General features: G+C 37.8%; 1 protein-coding gene across 3 annotated transcripts in view; it reads left to right on the top strand.

Annotated features, from left to right (window-relative positions):
• Positions 1-22,712, top strand: part of ARHGAP10 (Rho GTPase activating protein 10) — a 149,083-nt gene that overhangs the window by 110,954 nt on the left and 15,417 nt on the right. For all 3 annotated transcript variants that reach the window (XM_054064843.1, XM_054064845.1, XM_054064844.1), the window contains exons 19-20: positions 2,474-2,624; positions 16,222-16,384. In XM_054064843.1, coding sequence (XP_053920818.1) covers positions 2,474-2,624; positions 16,222-16,384 — 314 coding nt within the window. The remainder of the gene's footprint in view (positions 1-2,473; positions 2,625-16,221; positions 16,385-22,712) is intronic.

The following is a 22,712-nucleotide window of genomic DNA, read 5'->3' as shown; positions in this document are numbered from 1 at the left end:
CTAACTCTTGTTTTTGTCAGGGAGAGAGAACTGTTCTGGGCAGCTCATGACTATCTGCCACTGGCATCACCAGGGAGTTATCTGGCATGTGCTGGGCTGTCACTGGTTGAAATGTGACTTCACTGCTTTCTTTTCTTTTTCCTGTTTATTGTATAGGGATTTTCCCCCATAAAACAGATCAAACCACCAACCGTTCTTTTCACATCACATAGCTACTTGCAGTTAGAAATCTACTTTGATTCATACCTGTCACCAATTCATTATCCTGTTGAATGTCTGGCACCAGGTATCATTTAATAAGGGTAGTTTTTATGGTTTTCTTGATTGTGTTTTGCTTTTGCAACTCTTAGTTTCTCATGCTAATAGTTTTAGAGGAGTAGATTGAAATATTTGTAAAAGACAAGGAGAAAACACTTAAAAGTTTTTACTGCAACCTGTACTGGTCACCTAAATACATACAAGAAATCTCATCTCTTATGAAGTATTCCTGGGGAATACTTGTTCTTCTCACCATCATTAATTTCTGTGGAGATGCGGGAATAGGGCTGTACAAATAAACACAGCTGCAGAATGTAACATAGTAAACAACATGCTGAAACCTCTTGGCAGAGAGTTATTTGCCAGGGAGCCCAACTGCAACACTTAGTCCGTGGAAAAGATGGCATTTAAAGTTTTGGTACTTTAGAATTTTTCAGAAGCAAATATTTATCCCTAAACCTGCTCAATCTAGCCGTGTATTTACACATAAGGGGGCAGTGTGGTACTGTTAGCCAAGTGCCAGGTAGGTGCACATCAGATTTTAATATTATATATTGCATCATGTTTTAAGAAACGGCTTTAGCAATCTGAGCACAATTAGGGCTTTGTCAGTGCCTAAGAGCACTGTCATGTCTGTACTCAGGAGAACCAGGTTGGACTGTTTCCTTTCTTCTTTATAAGCATTTTGTTTTTAGAGAGCTCCCTGCGCTATTTTGATGCTCTCTTACCATCCCTTGTTCATAGGCACGTGAAAGAGTGGGAGCCAGTTTTCTTAACCACTGGTATGGAGAAGTTCAAATTACATCATTTTACCTTTCCCACAGCAACTTTCACTTATTGGGAGCTTTCCTTTGCACCCCATATAGGCTTCCGTCCAACTGCAGCCCAGTTTTGGCAATATGAAGATTCTTCCACAGCTTTCATGCAAAATGGTGCTTCTGATAATTTGGTACCAGTACATTTTTCTACCTGCCAGTACGAGAGTGGTGATTAGGTGTCTGTGTGTGGGTACTTGGGTCATCTTATTCTCTTTCACATGTTACTATTCAGAGTTAACAGGCGAGGGTATGATGGCACGTAGAGTTTCTTACGCTTTTAACATGATGTCTTGAGTGCTTTACCACAGGATGCTTATGGCGTTTTTCTCACCTGGCTTTTAGCTTCGTAATGCATCTGACATGTGCTGTAATGATCAAAGAATATGTTATCTGTGGCATCTCTTTATACCTTCTGTATAAATTATAAAAAGCTTCTCCTTCAAAGATTCATTATGAGTCTACTCTTTATAATACCTCCTAAAGAAAAACGTGGCAATGTAAAGTTGCTGGTTTGTCTTTGATGAAATACATATTAAGTTAATTTGTTCATGTGAATGTGCCATGATTGCTTGTTTAAGGCTGCTGTTATGTTGGACATCCGCATACTGGTGATTTTCTAGAAATCAGCATCAATAGGCTTTACCCTTTATGCAACAGTTGAAGCAGAAATGCTATCAGATAGAGCAAATGTCTGTTACTGGTTATCCAGGAAGAAATTACATGGTGTTTTGTGTGGAGTGGTGGTATGCTAATGGTCATGACTGTAGAGATAAAATGATGACAAGAGATCCAATCCTTTTTTGTATGCATCTTTTTTAACATAAATGTGACTCAATATGCAATAGTTAACTGAAAAAAATCTCACGTGGTATGTTACTATGGTATTTCTCACTAAAAGTCCCTCCCATCAAAATTTTCACCTTGTTCCCTTTAAGCATATGTTTGGGTTTTTTTAATTCAAATGACTGCTATTATAATGATATCACAAGTTTTGAAAATTAAAATGGGTGTTCTGTCAAAATTATAGGTCTTGAGCTGGAGCTATAAAGCTTTTTGTTACTGGTTGATAAACTTAGTATCTTCCATTTCCCCTTTCTCCTGCATCCTATCTGGCAAGCGTGGCTGCAAATATTTTGTCTTTCGATTAACTGATTTGCAGCTTGGTTAATGTGTAGACAGTGTTCTTGCTTATTTTCATATTATATTTATTTATTTATTTTAAAAGGCATTCATTAAAGACCCACGGCATACTCCCAAACTTGAAGGAATGGATTTTTGGCTCCTGCCTGCTTTGAATGAATTCCAAAACAAATGTTGTTTGATAATGGCTTACAGTTGCATTACACAGGTTGCTCTTCATGATAAATAATTAACACCCTTTGTGTTCTTGATTGCAGATTTTTAAAACACTGCCTGATGCCACTTTCCCTGAGCCAATCTCTATGTCAGTATCTCCTCCAAACGCCCCACCAAGGCAATCAAGAAGACAAGGACAACGTATTAAGAGGCCTCTGGCTGTTTACAATCTATGTCTTGAGCTGGATGATGGTAAGATGTTAGCAATAATTTCATTTTTTTTAGCAGATGGGATGTGTATCTTATCTTCAGTAGGTGTTTTCATTTTATGTTTCATTTGTATACGTGTGTGCATGCACATGCATGCTTATTTAATTGCTTTGGAACGTGTAAAGAAGGAAGGAGAGTACAGGGAAAGGAGAGAATAGAAAGTACTGTCCTGTGACATATGTTTAAAAGTAGGACAACCTGTCTTAAATATGCTTTCCCCATCTAAAAAAGAAGCAGCTCCTGTTTCTTTGGGGAAATGTATTTGACCTCTACTGAAGATTACACAGCCATAAGATAAATGGAGAGAGAACTAAAATTAAAGCATATCTTTTATGAGAAGAGCTAATGCATTCTACAGTTAAATACGTCTGGATTAAAGGCTCAGGTCACCATTGCGCTAGAGAATCCTCCTGCTTCACTTGAATCTTTAATACCTTGATGTAACTGGCAGTAGATACCTGTAAACTTGCCTTTCTGTTGAGAAGGAAAGAAAAAGAAAAATCTTGCTTTTGTGTGGAGTCTGCAGTAGCAACATACAGTGAGGCAAAGGGTGTATAACATCTTATATATTCTGACTGTTGGCCAGAAACATAGTCATTTTCCTGAAATTTCGTTGCTTGGGGGTACCTACAATACTGAGAAGGCAAGTCAGGGCTCATTTTATGTTACAGATTTTCTCCACCCTATTCCCTTTCTCCCTCCTAATGTTGTTAGTAAATTGTCTTTTCACATGAAGAATCATGGGATCAGGGCACAAAGTCCAGTAATCAGCAAGTGGAAATAAACATGAAGATTTTGAATTCATGCAGTAGTATGAGATTTGCTGATGAACCAACATTAAATCAGTGGTCAAGAGTGATCGATTTCTTAAGGAAAGAGCGCAAATACCTACAACAGCTGTTAAGTGCAGGTTTTAGAAATAATGTCAGGACTGTTTATTGTCTCAAAGCCAGTTTTACAATGAGTCTGCAAGAAATTCAGCATGTCTGCCATCAGATTTAATTCACCAGAGAAATAGGTAATATCTCTGCCTTTCTTTTCCTGCATCAAATATGAAACCAAATGCTTTGACTAGAAGGTGTTTAAGGTGCATCTACTTAAAAAGCTTAAGCTGTGTTAATTTGAATAATGTGCTACCAAATGCTGAAAATGCTCTTGAGCTGTATCTGCAATAATAAATTTATCCTCATTTGCAAAAACAAAACAAAATTGAAGCCACTCACAAGAGTTGTTTACATCTAATTTGGAATGTGAATCCCAGCAGGTTGCAAGAAGTAGCACAACTTCTCCAATTCCATGCTGCAAGCAGTGCTCTGAGGATCTGACTTTGACCCTAACATGCTAGACAGAGAGTATTTGATGAATTGTTTTCATTGTAAGATCCAAAACTACAGTGTTACTGTTGGAAACTGCTATAGACTTCAAGTTTCTCCTTAATAAAGTCCATATTTTTGTCTAATTTAGACAGCTCAACAAGGAGAAGAACTGAGACTGTTAAAGATTGTAATTGTTATATATCATGCAAAAATTTGGTACTTGTCTGGGAGTTTTAGTGTGATGAATTGCAGAATAACCTAATACATCATTATGCACAGTAGAACTGTGATGAAGGCTGAATTGCTGCAGGTAAAGCCACAGTTCTAGGATGGATGGCACTGAGTTTCAGTGGGAATGGAAAATAACATTTCCTCTTGTAACATCTAAAAAAACATACTCTGTAGTATCTCCAGCCATTACTGAAGGTAAAGGTGCTCTCAATCTGTCGTTGCTAGAAACTGGCTATTGGTAGGTCCCAACTACATACGAATAGTTACTGGATTTGTGTTTAGGCTGATAGCTGTGTCCATAAGGTAGTCAGTAGTTGGTACTTGGCGTGTGTGCAGTATACACGGCGTACAGTACTTTGAGCCCAGCTGCCTCATTGCATTGTCTGAGGAACTACCCCAGTGGATACAAGGTGCATAAGTCAGTCAGGGTGATGAATTATCTAGTACTGAGTAGAGCTCAGTGCTTCCAAATAAGCACCGTGGCCTTCAGTTACTTTGTTCTTTGGAGAGGGCGGGAAGGAATAAAAGTGAGTCCGGGCTTCATTCCATATTTACCTAGTTTCTTGGCTAACAAATGCATGTTTTATAACTGCTCTTTGGAAGATTCTATCCTGTGTGTGTTTTTAACAGGAAATTAAACATTAAACCCCTTCCCTCCCCCTTCTTTATTCACAATGGCATGAGTTAAGCACCAGGCATAAGCTAGTGTTTTGTATTTCCTGGATATGGCAAAATTATCATAATCTTGTTTTAAAGCAAGTAGCTGATACATATTTATATGTAAATATATTTGTAGACAAATGTATCTCTAAAGTTATTGTAATTATATATAAATATTTTCTATGCCTTGAAAGTAGAAGTATATTAGAGACAAAATCTCTCGGTGCTGGAAAACTTCTTGAGTGTGTTTCTTTTAGGATTGTTATGCAAACCAGGAAATTGTTAGAAAAGCGGAAACAAGTCTTTAACTCTCAGCTGCTCCAGGGAGTTAGCAGGCTTCAGAATCCACTGCTTGAATTGGAAATGCAGGGTTCAGGCCAGCTTTTCTTTTTAAAAGCACGTTTGCAGTCGGGAAGCTTCTTGACTGCACACAAAATGTATGCAGCAACCACCCAGAAAGGGCTGTAAGTGCCATAAATATTGATAGATACAATAGCTGAAGAACACACACTGTTTGATAAAAATCTTTATTTTGCCTTCCAGTAATTAGCTGTGCTTAGTTCTGATAGCGCATAGATTTTCCTTGCACATAGCAATTAGATGATTAAACCTATTTGCAAACAAGTAGTATATTTACTACCGTAAGGATCTTCATTTCCTGAAAGACAAACTTAAGTCATGGATTATTCTGTCTGTTTTTCTTTCAACTTCTTTCCTCTGTGGTGAGCCAGTTGCTGAATTTTCATTCTGAAGTTTTTCACTATCTCTGTATCTCAAGTAGATCTAGACTTAATGGAGAACTCCAAGCTACTTTCATATGTGGCCTAAACCTGAAGTTCTTGTTTCATTCAGCAAAATGCAGATTTATCTGAGGTTTACATTAGGATCATTTTCAGAGTTTTCTTGCCTTCTGAAATGAAGAATTTGGATTTTTTTTTTCTTAGAAATAGCTTTTGATTTTTATGGTTTTTTCCTCCTTCTACTGTCAGAATTAATTTTAAAGTGAATTAAGTAGCAATGTAGAAACTCCTGTGGCTTACAGTCTGAGCTATGTACAAACGACTTTGCGTTTTCTCTCCCTCTGTGCAGAGAGAAAGTCTGTTAGCCAGAACAGGGAGTTGTTTATCCTGTTCTTCTAAAATGTCATCAGGTCCTTATTTTCCATTTAGACAGTCAGTATACATCAGAAGAGAGCTCTGTTTATATTTCTAGAGGGCAATGCGAATGTAACAGTTTTGTTCCCTCCCAATTTTATTTTAATTTTTATATACTTTTCTAGTAACAAAATAAACAGGTTTTTGTTTGTTTAACCTGTTTCTGTGCCAGAGAGTTAGAGATTATTAAACTATTTTGCAGGGCTGCTAGAGCGACATGGCAAGAAGAGGCCTGTGTAAGGTAGGCAGTGTAATGCAGTCCATCCAAGATGAACAGAGTCAGCATGAGTTGCATAAATCACACCTGGAATCAAGAGATGAGTCTTGCGTTGCAGTTTGTCCAACTGCAGAATGACTTGTTTTCTAAAGAAAACAAAATACACTACTTAAGCTGTGGCGCGTGCTGATGCCTTATTGTATTTGAATACCCTCTAGGTGTCCAGATTTCTCATGGGCACATGCATGGGCATAGTACACTAGTATCAAATGAGGGCTTCTTCTGTTTTCAGGGTGTTTATCTCCTGTCCCCCTACCCTGGAACTCAGGAAGCATATGGAACGTTTGCGACGGCTTTCTGCTGCTGCTGTAAACTAAATGTTATGCTCCTAGTGCTTTATAAAACAGATGATTCTTGTATGGAACTCTAAAAGAAATAAAAATTAGAACTGCTATTTAACCGCTTAAAACTTTGTGCTAATTTGTATTACCCTCTGAGGTATTTAGGGAAGCCAAAGTATGAATGGTATGTTAGTACTGAACAGGAGTAGCTCTTTGATTTTTTTTTTTTTTTTTTTTTTGTGGAAACTGGAATGAGGCAATGTCTTAAATTGGTTGATAAATTAATTTGCACGAACTATTGTGGCATTGAATTAAATAACTTCATCAAAGTAAAATGTGATACATGTAATCGTTACATAGCTTCCATGCAGTATTCCTTCTCCCTCCTCCTCACATCCCTTCCTGCCCAAAACAAATAAGTAAAGAACCATAAAATTAAATTTGGAATTACTAAACATAAAACCTGGATGTTAAAGGAAGCCTTGGATTTATAATAAGGAGACTGGTCTTCAGGGCTTGAGTAGCCCAGAGCTGCAAGGTTGCAGGTGTGAAACCTGGCCTTGAACTCTTTCTATTTCTGAATCTGTTGCTTGGAATTGTTTCTGTGACCTGGCACATAGTAGGGGAAATGGAAAGAAAAGCAGCTACATAGGCATATAAAAAAGCCATAAGGGCTTGCAACACTTGCTTACAAAGCTATTGTTAACAGCTGAGCAGAACACACAGTTATGCTGTTACAAAAAAAGGTGCACCAGTATTAGTTGTGAGGGGAAGATGAGGGTGATTGCTGTTTGCTGTGTAGAATTTAAGATTGTTTGCATTTCACCTTGCTGCAAGAATAGTTTCTACAGTTCTGTGCGATCTACCACAGCTTTTTCCATCTGATGTCTCTGAGTAGGATGAGTGCTATACAAAGTAAAACCCTCTTTGAGCTACTGCCAGCGAAGGTGAGGCTTTTCTATTAGGTAATGGTATGTATAGGCTCCCCATTTCCTATCACATATTCAACATCTGCTTGCAAGGCTTTGGGCCCATAGAAGGTACTTATTTTCTTGGAAGTATGGAATAATTTTGGTCCATGCTTTCTATACACAATATGCGTTGTCTGACCATTGTTACAGCTGCAAGTAATCTACTTGCTACAGCTTACTTCCTGAGCAGTTACCTGAAATAAAATTTAACTGTCATGATGTAGTAAACATCTCCTAACTTTTACTTATTTTTAAATGGTATGTGTCAGATCTTAATGGCTGGTGTGAAAATTATCTTAGTTTCATCACCAGTGCTTGTCTGCTTTCAGTATATGAAATCTAGAGGCTGTAGAAATGTTCGAAGTAAACACATCCACGTGCGTGTGCACACACGCACAACAGATCCTATTTCATTCATCCCTCTACTGAGGTCACCGTTATGGCAAAAGGAGAGAGGTGAACAAAATGAGGCACAGCTGTGTCAGTAGCATATTGAAGATAGAGTAGCTTTTTTACGCGACACCCATCGCATACACAGTGTGAGTGCATTATTCAAGTACCACCATGGGTTGCAAGAAACTTCTCCTTTTAATATGTCATGGGAAGTAATTGCAAGTGAAATAACCTAAATAGCAAGAGAAGAGGAGACAAGAGCATGATATTATCTCTGTTTGACCGATCAGGAAAAGAGTTTTTGAACACTTTACCTTTTAGAAGGTGGAAGAATCCATACTGAGATGTTTTCTAGCTAATCAATGGCTTAATTGCCAAGACAACTGAAAAGAAAGAGAAACGTGGAAGAATATTTTCACGGACTTTGGAGTTACTGCTGCCATTTAAAAGGGCTGCTGCATTGGGGAACTTCTACTCATGATTATATCATTCTACCCCTTTTAAATATGCATCATTTTTCCACAATTCTCATTCTCGTTGATCAGACTAGAACTATTCTGTTTGCAGGTTTCAGTACAGCTCTGGACTGTAGGTAAATGTTACCTGGACTTAGGGAAACCCAAAACACTCAGTGTTACTAAAAAAGCTATGAAAGTTGTGGGAGAATCCATTTATCTTACTGTTTGCCAGAGTTTTCAGGAAGTATCTTCAATTCATTACTGCGTTTTTCAGCCATGAAATTACTGTGTGGCATTGGACCAGCCTGGTGAGGTTGAAGGTCATGGTGGTTTCCTGCCAAGCAAACTCTGTTAAAAAAATGAGTAATCTTTGCCTTTAGATACTGCTCTCATTATCATAGCATACACAAATCAAAAGGAAGCCCTTTGTATGTTCGTATCTCATTTCTGTTGTGTTTCAAAATTTAATTATGTGATATAAATTAACACCCCAACCTTGTATTTGTGACTGTATCTTCTACTGTTATTCTGCAGCCTGAGGAAAAAAATTAATTCTTTACCCATCTTAGTTTTAGCGTGCTCAGTGGAAGGCTTACCAACAATTCTTTTTGTCTTTGGAATTTTATTGATGTGAAGAAGTAATCCAAGCAATAATTCTCCTGAATTTTGAGAGAAGACTGCAGTGAGGATGTTATTTATTGAAGTAATTGCTTGCTATTTCAGGCTAAGTGTATGTCTAGAAAGGTGCTTGTTTAAAATTGAACTTTGCATTTAGAAATGAACAAAAAAGTACCAAAAAGGAGGAGGGCAGAGGAATTCACTTGCCCCTAAGTAACTTCAGATGAGCACGTTTCTTTCCCTTTCCTAGCCCCAACTCAGACACCCACTTTTCTGGCTACAGTTCTTGAGTTACATCAGCCAGTCTTGAGGCAAATTCTGTCTAGTGCGGCTTCCTCCTTTTTTTCTGACATATATCTGAATTATTATGGAGTTGGGAAAAACAATCTTTCTACAGGAGAGCTACTCTGTGCATGCTTCTACATGCGCACATTTGAAAAATATATCAAAGTTTGCCTTTATCTGTAGTCAGCTTTAATAGTTGTGTTAATTATTTTGTCTGAGAGAAAAAAAGAAAGCTGGCATAGAGATCTAATACTTACTCTGTTTTGAAAGACAGCATGAAACTGATGGGTATGTGGGCTGTCTGCCGTCCGTTCAGTCCATGAAAGCTCTGTTGGTTTTAGGATGTATGAGTCCATCATGTCTAAATTTATGTAAGAACTGACTACATGCTATGGCAATACAGCAATGTATAGGATTTGCTACGCTATGAGGGTAATGGATGCTTTTTGATAATGAAATGTGGTAAAATAAAGCTATTTTTCTGAGTGCTTACAGGAATCTGACCTCTAAAGTACTGTTTATTCAGAAACAGTATTTAGTTTTAGCATTCTCTATGATTATTTTAACCAAATAATAGATAATTATTAGCTCACTTTTATGTGATTTCACCTTGGTTCGTGAACTTAGGTGTTTAAATAGCACCATTTGTGTAGTCTGGAGGTGAGTAATAAATAATTCTGTTGACCAGTTTCAGTGTGATAAACAAAAGTACACAGCTTCTTAATTTACTCAGAAACTGATGACTGGGCTTCATTAATTGAGAAAACTTTAAAAATTTGAAGAATTAGAAGAATGCCTGAGTTCACCTGGTGCCTGATGTGATTACCAGGATGATTTGTACTGTAAATAGTGAACCAAGGGTGCAGTCCTGCATCTAGAAAAGGTGTTCTTGGCTGCAGAGTCCTCCGGTCACTCTGACTATCACATAAAACTTTTTCCACTGGATTGACTTCTGGCCTTTCCGGAGTGGCTGAATCAGGATGCTGAAGCTGTAGCACATAGAACTAAGTCCTCGCTTGGCACAGGGTATTTGTGATACTCATTTCTTTTCTATCTCTGATCTGTGCGATTCCTACTAAAGTGAAAACATAGTACATACCCACAAACTAATATAAGAGCAAAGCTACTTTCTACTTGGTTAAACTTCTGTATTATTGTGGGAAGTTAGCTATTTATGGTGACTGTGTGTTTGTTATCTCCAAGCTGGAGGCAGCTGTGGTGCTGATGGGGGAGGATGGGTGGCTGCACAGCAGTGCAGCTGCTGCTTTCCCATCTCGTGATGCAGAAAAATTCAGACTTGAAGGTGGCAATAGAGCTTTTGCAGCATAGTTAATTTGTTCTCCTCAATAATTCTTCCCATCATCCCTGTCCACGTCTAGTCCTGTGTGACTGTATCAAAGTGGAATAAGGTGTGTCTTGTCTTCTTATTTTGCCGTGATATCTGATGAGCACTTAATACATACATAACAGTTCTGTTCTGTCCATCCTGTATATCTCAATAGAAGCAGTTATATGTTCCTTATTACTCCAGAAACATTCACTCTCATAAACTGTTTTCATCCTCTGGCTACTCTTAAACTATAGACGTTAGTTATGATGATAAAGATTAATCTTTCTTTTAATAGTAAGTATGTAATTCTTTAGTTTACTTAAGCTGAAGTTGGAAGAAAACTGTCACTCAAGCGAGTAAGTGAAAGTGTTAGCTCTCTGGTTTTCTTATTTTTTATTACAAATGTTTTTTCTTATTTAGAATTCTTGGAGTAAAGTAAGGATCTGATTATTAATGCTGCCAAAGTATTTCAGTTTTTTTCTACTTTGGGTGCAAAAAAGATGTTCTTACACTGGCCAGATGGAAAAAGGACAAAAAAAAAGGCAACTGGAGAGACATGTTGTGCTCAGTTAGGTAGAAGCTGAGTTCACATTTCTGGTATGAAGGGTCTGAGAGCCTTTGCTATCTGAGGCTCATCCAGACAAAAGAAAAAGGAATCAAGGGTTGCATATTTGTTACAAAGAAACTAGATAGGAAAAGTCTTAGTTTATATAGGTGCTTTCTTACCTTGTGGAGACTTTTCATTATGAGAAAGGGTGACACGAATCGGGGGTTGGAGAGCAAGGAGGAAGGATTTTTGGATTAGAAACCAAATGGTAAGTAGTGCCAGCCAGACAAAACTGGTAAATGGTTAGGATCAACCTAAGTTGTCTTATTTTCTAGGTGGAGTTGGTCTAACTGTGAACAGCTGTAAAAGCAAAGCATGGGTCTCTGTTGCAGAGGCACAGTGAAAGCTCTAAGGCTTGGATGACTGTTGTGATTAGAACAGCGAAACAAGAAGATAATTTAGACAACAGTTTAAAAAGGATCTGATCAGTCAAAAAAATTTAAATAGTGTGCAAAAGGTGGTGACAATGTGAAACAAGTTTTAACTCTGTTGAGTGTAAAATTGGATCTTACACCTATTTGCATAGGATGAGGAGATGAATCATAGAAGCAGCTTGATGGCAGCTCTAGAAAGATGGCCAAGCTGAAGGCACAGAGGCTTCTTACAAATGTAAAGATGAACAGGTGAAGAATTGATGGCTGGAGTGTTGACAAAAAATCATGAGATGTCATACAGACTTACTGCTTTTTTACTGAGAACTCTCATGTCCTTCATCTGTTTTGGCGTTCTTTGGCACCCAAAGATAAGAGTGTAATGGAAGAAAAAAGGAAGGGGGATTGACATTTTTAGGTAGAGAAAATGAAGGCACCAAGAACACCGAACTGTATGCTCAAAGAATTATATAAATCAGCTTTAAAGGAAATCATTATCTCCTATTTTATAGTGTAAGAGCTCATTAAAATTCAAGTGGTAGAAAAGAACACTGGGAAGTTTCTGGAGCTTGTCCTCAAAAGGACCTGTCAGTCCAGTGTGGCAGTGAGCCTTTTCATAGAAGTAGGAAACGTGACAATTAGAGAACAATATTGGAGGTAAAGTGGAGTAAGGGGACAGAAAGAGTAATGATATTAGACTATCAGTGTTAGGGAGCCCCTGAATTCTGCTATAAAATGAAAACTATGAAGCTAATTCAATTCCAGCAATGTCCTTAACACACTTTTTAACAAACATACTTTGTCAAAACTTTAAAGGCTTTTTAATCTCCAGCAATTTAGGAACTTTACCATCTCCACAAAGCAAAATACAGGAAAAGGGTAGGAAGTTAAAAAGAGGAAATAGCTAGCAGTCAATATATGCCACAAGTTTTGAAGAACTGTTAAAAAGAACTTGGCTATAAAAATCGATGTGGGATTTATAATCGCCAGGACTGAGCAGAATTCTTCACAGATAGGCCTGTTGTAAGTAGAATATTTTGAATGTAGTCAAGTCTGCTGCCTGGTCCTAAAAAAAGTTCGTTGGTTGTGAGGTTGAATGGCTTGGCAATGTTAATTTTTAAAACATCTTATAGTGTGCTGAAGAAGTTTGAAGAAACTGGAGGAATGCTAATGTAGTAGCAGTATTTAGAAAGGTAAATACAAATCCTTAATGGTATATTTACATACAGGACAAGGTTAGGAGGAATTACAAATAATGGCAATGGCACTTATGTAGGAGTTGTGGTTGTGTGCTCAGCTGTACCCATTCAAACAAAATAAGCTGGGTTGTACTGAGAAATAAATTTACAGATTTTAAGGAAAAATGTAGCCTGTTGTTACAGAATGGAAGGACAATATCCTCTGCTGGTCACAGTGGGCAATCAGCTCATGATAAACTAATTAAAAGCTGTGGCAAAAAGTGCCCGTCTTGGATGTGCAAACAACGTATTGATGCATAGGAATAAGTGGTGGAATTAATGCTCAATGCGGCTCTCATGGGACCGCACCAAAAAAAAGTAACAAATTCAAATCTCACGTATGCTTTTCAGAAAGAACTTTGTGAAAGTGTAACAAGTTTATAAATCAGGTGTATGATTCCAAAACTGCAGAATCCCTTAGCGTAAGACATATAGTGTTACACTTAAAAAGAAGATCATTTAAATACCAACAAACAACACCAAAACTGGATATGAGCGATAGTGTAGTTATTAGCAGTGCATATTACATGGGTCATGCCTGGAAAATAAAGCCTAGCAAAGTGAAGGTAGTGCATAACTCAGTATGTTAATTAGCAACCAATTGATTCTCCATTACCTTTATCATCTGCTGATGTCTTCGGACAAAGACTCTTTGGAAGATACAGTTTGGCCCAACAAAAGATGGACATTAGTCCAAAGCAGCTTAATAGAGAGAGATAACTAGATACAGTTCTATGACCTCTGGAGTCTACTGAGGCTACTGTGATTTCTGAAGTTAGCAAAATTTTTGTCCCTGGTGTACAGGGGGAAATCTCTGTATTGTTGAAACTAGAGCAATGACACTAAATTTCAAAGACTTAGGTTTTGAGCATGTATTGGTCTTGGTTTACTTCACAAAAACAGGTAATTGAAAACATCAGAAATGTAAAGTATCTGTGAATGTGTTATTAAAGGGTGTTCACTTAATCCCATAGAATTTAGCCGGCATTTTCCTGCTTCAGTGCCTGATTTTTTTAGTGTTCAGACCCAATCTCATTCTCAAGAGTGCAGTGTGGTGTTGACCGTGAGAAAACACTGCGTCAGGAAGGGAGGGAAGGAAGAAATAATAACTGAGGAAAGATTTAACACTGTTTCATTTATGATAATATCGAATGCAGCTGCCTGTGTACTGCAATCTCCAACGTAGACTCTACTGTGTGTGACTGAAGTATTTAGTGTTACTTTACTTCTTCTGTGTACACTGAGAAATGATTCCAGAAAACCCCTCTGCTTTCTGTAGAGAGGTGTGTTGAATTGGTCATATTAATAATACTATCATAATATTAAAGAGCAGATTAACATTCCCTTCTGCTGCTATTTTGGTAATGTTAAGTGAAGGGATGTGGTAAATGTGGCCTGATACAGTGTATATATTTTGATAATCTCAATTACATTACTACTGCTTTGGAGAAGAAATTGTAATGAATTAAAAGGGCTTACGTCTGTTTAGTTTTAAGAAATTCAGTTTCTTTATAGTCAAGTAGTAGTATTACTTTTTAATCTCTCAGATGTTTATTATTGTGACACATATGTCTGCACATGAGATGTAATTAATTAGTTTTTACCAGACACTCCTATGGTTTTCATGTCATGTCATGTGAACATGAGCTTGCAGCACCATGGCCTGAGTGCAGTGAGATGTTCTTCTCTTCATTGCTTATCATACTTTGGTACTATGGGCTATTTTAGATCCTTAAATTAGCAGCTGCTAGAAAGAAATTTCCAGATTATCACTTTTACCGTTTTGATGGTTTTAGTTGTATGTCATTTTACTCCCTAGGGACATTATTCTCTGAGAGTTGCTGGGAGGGGGTGAGGATGAGGTGGCTGGGGAAGCAGGTGAGTGCTTTGTTAGCTTTCTGCTTTTAAAGTAGAGAGAATTGAACTGATTGAGGCAGTAATAAAGTTGTGAGAAGGATTTTATCCAGTGAATGTGGCTTTTCATTGTCCATGTTTCATTGTTATTCCATTTTCATTTAATTAAGAAAAAAATAATAAATTAAAGAAATCACTGCAACAGTAACTGCTTAGCTTGGTGGAGTAGAATTAAGCTGAGTTGTTCGCTGTGCAGATGCTAATTAATTTAGAATTAGAAAGTAATATTGTACAGGACCTCATCTTGTAGAGTACTGTGTGTAGGAAATACAATTTGTCAAGCGCAATATTTTAACAGCTTTTGCTCATATTATTATGATGGTTGTTCATTTTTTTTTCTCAAAGCTTTTTGGCCTGAAAAAACTCTTTTACAAGAACTATGGGGTCAATGGTATCTAATCTACTCTAGAGGGACTTCTGTGATGTTGTTACTTAGCAGGGCTGAGGACCATGTTCATGAGTGCTACTGGGAATGGGGTGGACAGAAGAGGAAAGGAAAAGATGCAGGAATCCTTGTAAAGTGTGGCTGGAAATGACCCTTATTAATGTTAAATAATAATATTCTGAAAACTGCCGCAGGCCACATCTCAGACTGTAGGCTTAGCTCTGTGCTGGATACTTTAATGGTTACAGCCATCCTCGTTTCATAATATCTCCTTTAGAATTTAGAAAATATACAACTGTTGTTTAAATAAGAATTTAAAAAGGAAAGGTTAACCTTTCGGTGAAGAATGTGCCGTTTGTCTAGACATGTCAGCATAGTTTGCAGTGAGTGCAGTGACACATGGGTAACTTTTTCTTTCTGTCCGTGAGATAGGAATGGTGTTCCTTTAGTGTTTTCTTAAGCAATCATATCTGAATGTGTTGCCTCCTGAGAGATATTCTAAGAATAGCGTATGAAAACAAATAGTAAAACAGAATATAGTGAGTTCACTTAGAAGTAACACCTCAGAAAGGAGTAATAAAAGTAATGTTCTTGGCATTAGTGTGCTCGTTAGAGATCTTGCTTTTATTCTGACCTTTCTAAATTTCATTGTTTCATGTTTAATAGGATTGTGCTTATACAACTTGAAAGCAAGCATTTACTCAAATATGTATTAAATTATTGTTAGAGACTGTTTTTAAAGAGATGCGCAGAAGTGTATTGCCTAAACGATTTCATTATCTAAAGTGATTTGTTTAAAAATACCCTCCACTCCCGCCAAAACCTGGCATTTCATCCACATAAAACACATGCTTGAAGAGGGGGCCAGGGATGTGTTGTGAAGATAGCCTAGTGATAACCATGGGGAAATTATGCAGTGGTACCCTTTGGGGAAACGCTGGGGGATTGCTTGTCCTCCAAAATATCCTGTGAAGTTAGCACAGTTAAGATTTATTCTCATATATATTTCAGGATATGGTTACCCAGGCAGCTGCTTTGACTTTTAAAAGGATTCTTCTAGTATCCTTCTGACTTGTGCTCTCTTTTCTAGCTGACAGTCACGGCTCTCCCAGAGAAGACACCCCAACTGGGAGCATGGATTCTCTTTCTTCCCAGTCTCCAACACCTGCCTTCTCTAGTAGCCCCCCTGGGCTCCTGGATGGAAATCATCTTATTGTGGACAGTGGAGATCTTGCAGCCTGGACAACAAATCTGTAAGTAACTTGAATATTAAGTAAAGATTTTTGCACTAGTATGATCATGCACCTGAAACACATTTCCCTTTTCAGTTTGGTGGCAAGTGATATTCAGAAATTAGATATAATTGTGTTTGTTGTCTTTATCTACAAAAGGTATGAGTTTATATGTTGTGATGGAGTTAGAGGCTACTTGAATGTTTATAGGAAATAAATGTTCTTTTTCTATAGAAACCTAGTGTTGTTTTACTGTAACCTGTTATAAAATTTTTAATGTTTTTACTTGGGTTATGAATACGTAAGTTATATTCTGTATGAAGTATTGCCCTAGTTTTATTTCTAAGCTAACTTAGATGCAGGGCTATTAAGTTTTAGGAGCAAATTTTAGGATTGGATAAATACAGTGAGTATTGTATTGAGTGTGTGCTCAAATTTTGCTGTCTAAAAATATTATCATTGTTAATCTCTTCTTAACAAATTAAATACCTGTTTTCCAATGATAGTGCAGTCTGCCACTTTCAGTAGACTCTGTCGATGTTCAGTTTTTGAGCACAGCTTCAGTTTAGCAAAAGTTGACATTACAGTGTTAGTCCTATCTTTATAATACAGGTTCACATTTCATACACAAATAGCTGAACATAACTTCTTTTTTGAATCAGAAGTTGAACTTGAATTCTCTGGTTTGCTGTTCATACAAACTTTAACATATCAAGATGAATTTTTCCAGCCTTCAGTGCCAAGATGATGGGAAGAAGCAGGTCTGGAGAAAAGATTTGTTACAAATATTTTCCATAATGGTGTTCTGAGTAGTCTGTTCTGTTGATGAAGCAAGTGTGTAAAATATATGCGTGGGCGTATGTAACATGTGAGAATATATAGATAGCCATACGATGGGCTTATATTTCTACACACACACGCAAATAATTAACTGCTGATGAGAGTACTTAATAGCTAGAACAATATTTTCTCATATGTTTTGAAAGAATTCTAGATTTATAGGTATTCTACGTAACTCTTGGCTCTTAGTAGAGGACTGAAGTTACTCTTTCCTTGTCCTCTTGTACTGTCCACTAATAGCGGGTAAGATTAATAATAAGTTGTATTTGATGAAAAGAGGTGTATGTTTGGAAAACATGCCGTAGATGGCATAAAACTGGAAAGCAAGCATAGCTAACTAAAGAACATAGGGTTAGCAGAACATTGATAAAGTCACTTCAGAGAGCAAAAGAAGGAAGTGTTGATTTTATCCAAAGGGTTCCGGAACTTCAGGTGTTTAAAGGAATATTGGATTTTTTTGCACTTGATGATTTTCATTGAGAATTATACTGTACTGCCGTTTTGGAAACTTTGTTTGATGGCTTGAGGTTTTGTGCTCAGTTGCAAACAATAGTTAAACAGTTCTGTTTGGAAAGAAAAAAGAAGTGCATGGTATGTGCATCTAGATTATTTGTCAAAAGCAGTTTCTTTCTTCCACTCACCTGTCTATGAAGTTTTCTCAAGAGCTACCTCTGTAACAAGCCTGGACAGTGTCAGAGAATAGTGTGTGAATGCTACATTCTTTCTTTCCTTTGCTTTCTCTCCTCTAATTGGCTTTTCTTCCCCTTCTGTCATTGTTCTGACGACTCAGAGGATTTTGTCTTAAAAAAAAAAAATATGAAAAAAAAAATTCCCGAACAGCCTCACTATATTAATGGTAGGGGTAGATGTCAGCAATGGAGAATGTACTTGGGGGACTTGAGTAATCATTGTGCATCATGGGGTCATGTGGGCAGGGAAAGCCCGTGGTTGAATTGCCATTGTGTAGCTGTGGTAGCTCTCACAGCTCCAGGAAACTTTGAACTCTGCTTTGGTTGTAGACTATTCTCATAAATTGGACTGTCCCAGAATTAGGGGGAGAACTTCCTGCTTGTGCAGGATTTCGGAATGTTTTGTGTTTTGTGCCAAATTGAAACAAAAACAATTCTTAAGGTCTCAGTATCCTCTCTAAAATGTTATTGCAGGTCTTCACTGAGCTATGGTACATACCATACAGAGCCTAGGGGAGATGGAAATACAAGAAAATCCGGTTTCTCAAGTTTCTGCTGATGTTTATAACACACGGATACTACTTGTAACAGATCAATCACTATGGAGTTAGGTAGTCAACAAGGTGATGGTGACTTCTTTGCAGTATAGGAGTTGCTTGCATTTTTTTCCACAGGGGAGAGATGTTGCATTGTGGGTCGAGATATGTCAAATTGTCCAAGGTTGGCTTCTATCAGTAGTTTGCTTTAAGCAAGAACACATGATGGATAGCAAGATACTTTCTGTGGTATTTGTTTTCAAGAAAGGAAAGTCTTGTTTTTCTCCTGAATGATAAATATTGTCACCATAATGTTTCCTGGCAGAGGTTTGTTGATGCATGCCCTTTCCTTGTCCGACCTTTAAAAACAAAAGGAGCCAGAGCTTCCAGCATGGTGGGAGGGCCACCAAATGAAGGCAAATTCACCCTCAGCTCCTGGCTGGCACTAGGGGGAACTACATGGCCAGAGTGGTGAAAGAAGCTAAGAGAGCAAGTGCTATACCACCAATCTGAAATGTCTCTCAAAGCCTTGACTGCTCAATTGTTATGTCAGTATTTAAAGATGTACTGTACATACGGTGTAACTGGAAGGTGATGTTTCACATATGTGCCATTTTGAAGCCCCGCTAAGCTGTTGGTTTTCATGTCTATAAGTGTGTGTCTGCCTGATGCTAGATTTTCTTTGAAAGCTTTGTGTCGATCAGACATATGCCCTGTGTTGTCATGTACTGCTGTAGGGGTGAGCAGAGAGTTGGGTGATGGCTGGCTCGTACTGCCCACGGCAAGGGTGGTTCTCAGTAGAGACCCAAGTTTCCTGTTCTAAGATTATCTTGCACCTTAAACTTTTTTCAACCTTGTCCCTGAAGATATTTTTAACTTCACACTTCCATCTAGAGCCAAATACTAAAAATAAATACATTTTATTTTTGCATACACTCTATGGTAGAACGGAGCTTTTTTCCCCTGTCAGTCACAAAGTTACTGAGTAGTTTATGTAGACACAGGATTCACACTCCAAATAGCCCAGGATGGGCAAATTACTTTTTCTACTTGATGGACCACTGTGTCATAAACATATGTTGTTTGAAAATCCCTTCTATCCAAGGATGAGATCAGCTTGTGCTAGCCAGGCATAAACTGATAGTTATGATAGTGAGCTGGATAAGAGTATTCCTTCTGCATTGGACTTTCCACTAGTATGGGCATTTTTTTCCCTTTAAGGCATAGCAGAAATGTTTAATGTTAACGAAAGCATTTGCATTGTTTCTTTTTTTCTCTCTGCTTTAAGTGTCCATACAAACTTGCCCTCAATCTACAGAATTAACATTGTGCAGCCATTTGTCTTCCTTGGATTCTACTTGAACCACTGTCAAAGTCCACTTTACTCTGACAGAGCTCCAAATTGGTTAGTATTTCTGTAAGGAGAGCATGTTTCAGACTCGTTTGGGACTAATGTTGGTATAGTTTTACCAACAGTAAATTAAAAAATAGCAGTACATTCTTCAAATGCTCATTATTTCCCCCAAAGCCACATTTGGTTCGGGGGTGGGGTTGAGTGGAAGTCTCCATGTTAGATCCACCCAGTTATTTGGATGTTCCTTCTAATTCAGATTGCCGCCATAGTTAACATTTTGCAGGTAATTAGTGTCTTCTAGATGAAATGCAGTTATCCATACAGGCATTCTTTAGCAACTTTGATTTGTATCTTCTGCTATTTGAGACATGGGAGAATAGGCAATATTCACCATTTCAGGCATTTGCTGGTAAATAAGTTTGTAAAGAGAAATGTACACATACAGTAATATTTGCCATGTTGTGCCTTGGGTTTAACAAATAGGTTGTATTGTAACATTTTATTCCCTCCATACAGAATAAAGATATTTTGTGTGTGGCTTATAATATTACTGTGACTTGAGTTTAAACAAAAAACCCTAACCAAGCAACCTCCCAACTATTGTTTATGCATAGCCATCGGTTTTCCCCAAGCTGTTGTCTGCCTTACAATTGCAAATGATCTGGGGGATTTAGAACCCAGAATCCACCCTTCGCTCCTTCCTTCAGAGCTGCGTCAAACCCTGGTGTTGATCTGGCCAGGTATTTGCTAATTTCTCATGGCAAATGACTTTGAGTTTTGTTTTTTTTTAATTTCTTCCCTCTTTCTTTCCTAGTAGTATTTTTGCTATTTCTTCTGATCTGGAAGCTGCTGCAGGTTACTGCTTCCAGCAGATTCTGTGGCAACAGGCAGTCAGTTGGCAGTGTTGGTAAGGAGAATTATTTATATAAAGGTGTCACTAGAAGCACCAGGAATCTGCTGACAATAGATGAAGGAAAGACATAGAGTGGAAAGAGAAGCATGAGTAAAGGAAAACACTGCTGGAAATGCAGGAAATAAAATGACTTCACATACAAATTTGAGCCATCAAACCAAAAGGGAGAGGAAGATAAATATACAAACAAGTTGTGACCAATACACCGTAGTGGTAGTAGCAAGAGGGATATTTGAATTTATTCCTGAATTTTGTGGAGGAGGAAAAAAAGAAAGCAGTAGAAAAGGAGAGAGCTTAACAAGAATAAAAAGGTCATGAATTACTTACTTAGGATTTACCTGTAAAGGAAAGTGGCTGCTCAGTAAGCTCAAGTATAACATGTAAGACACTGTGCACTCCTGGTGTGAATACTTAGTGTTGTGTCTGCTTTAAAAGTGGAGGAAGCCTCAACTTTTGTGTAGGATGCACTTAATGCAGTGTGAGCTTTGCAGTGGTGTTGCAGATTTCTTCGGAATTTTGGCTCAAGGTATTTATGTTGCTACTTGGTCCTCCTTCTAGCTTCCAGTGTTAGTGCATGTTATCTGGTTTGTAGGGTGGTGGCATTTGTTTCTAACGTTTTTTTGGTGAAGACTGTAAACCGTCATAATTAGTTCCTTTTATCCAGCTCATAGTTGAGCCATGCAAAAAGTTATGCCACTATTTCTTTGAAATACCTTTGGCATCACTTCACAGTGTAGAAGAGTCCACACTGAATACTAGTGTGAAGCATGTAGTGAAATTCATCCTCTGGCTTAATTTCTCTGTCCCACATAGCTTCTGGTTTTCCTATTGCATTTGCCCAAAACGTAAATAAATCTGCCACATGTGTTTTGCAAGAGGCTTGATAGCTCTTTGCTGCAGTATGTGACCCTAACATTAATTTCTGCCTTCCTGATTGGCACTGAAAAATATGCACCTTGGTCATTCAGGTTTTTATTCCTATGATGTAAGAAACTAAAATCTTTAACAATTTGAAATATGTAGTTTCCAAAGAGGAGTTCAGGATTTTGGATACTAAGAAGCTGACTGGCTTTTCTAAGCTAGTCGTCAGGCTTTTTTGCTAATAGTGGTGGTCTTGGTTTTGGAGATGTGTGTTTGAAGGGGTTAGGGATAGCTCTCAAAGTGCAGTTGAACTATGGGTTGGCAGTCCCATAGTTCCCTTTTACATGCAATTGAAAGCCAGTGAACATGGTTGACTTTCACCATGTAATATTACGGCTTTACACATGCAAAAAATAGGTACAGTGGTAGCTAAGCTGGGTATACATCTGTGTCTGATAATATATCTAAACAAGTAGACATACAATCTAAGTTCAAGTCTGTAAAAGACAACAATTTTTTTCATTAACATTCTTTTGTAGTGAAGTAGGTGAGAGGACAAAAGATGGCAAATCAGACATGAAGTGATATACTTCAATTTTATTTTATTATACATTAGAAATTATTACTTTTGAGAAAAGTTTGGGGCTTATTAACATTTGTAACTAACCTACTCCTATGCAAAAAATGGTAATTATAGTAACTAATGTCTCCTCTTTGAGAAATAGAAGCATAAGAATCTCTTAAACTGTAGGACCTTGTATTTGAATCTGTCTGAAGTTCCAGGCCCTGCAACAGATTTTCTTTAGAGAAAATGTTAACTTTTCTGTTTTGCTTCTATGGCCTGCGCACACTCAGTTCCCAATGCATTCTGGTTCTCTGAACCTGTGTAAGACTTGGGCATGTCCTACTTCAATCTCCTCCTTGCAATTTCTGCTCCTCCTATGACTGAGGTGTTGCTTTTTTACGTGTAGATTAGGTATTGGACTCTCTTGCTCGCATGTCGGGTCTTGTACTGTCTCCATACTTACATCTCTATTTGAGATGCTGCTCTGACAAGAGGTCCTTCCCTGCAACTGTAGAACTTATTTCCTCTGATCCTAGCAGAAGGGGTCATAAGGCAGCTACTTCCCATTATCTTAGAGAGGATTGTGCGTAA

This window comes from Cuculus canorus, chromosome 4, assembly GCF_017976375.1.
Source record: "Cuculus canorus isolate bCucCan1 chromosome 4, bCucCan1.pri, whole genome shotgun sequence".
NCBI classification, from domain to species: domain Eukaryota; kingdom Metazoa; phylum Chordata; class Aves; order Cuculiformes; family Cuculidae; genus Cuculus; species Cuculus canorus.
This window is presented reverse-complemented; position numbering and strand designations above follow the sequence as displayed.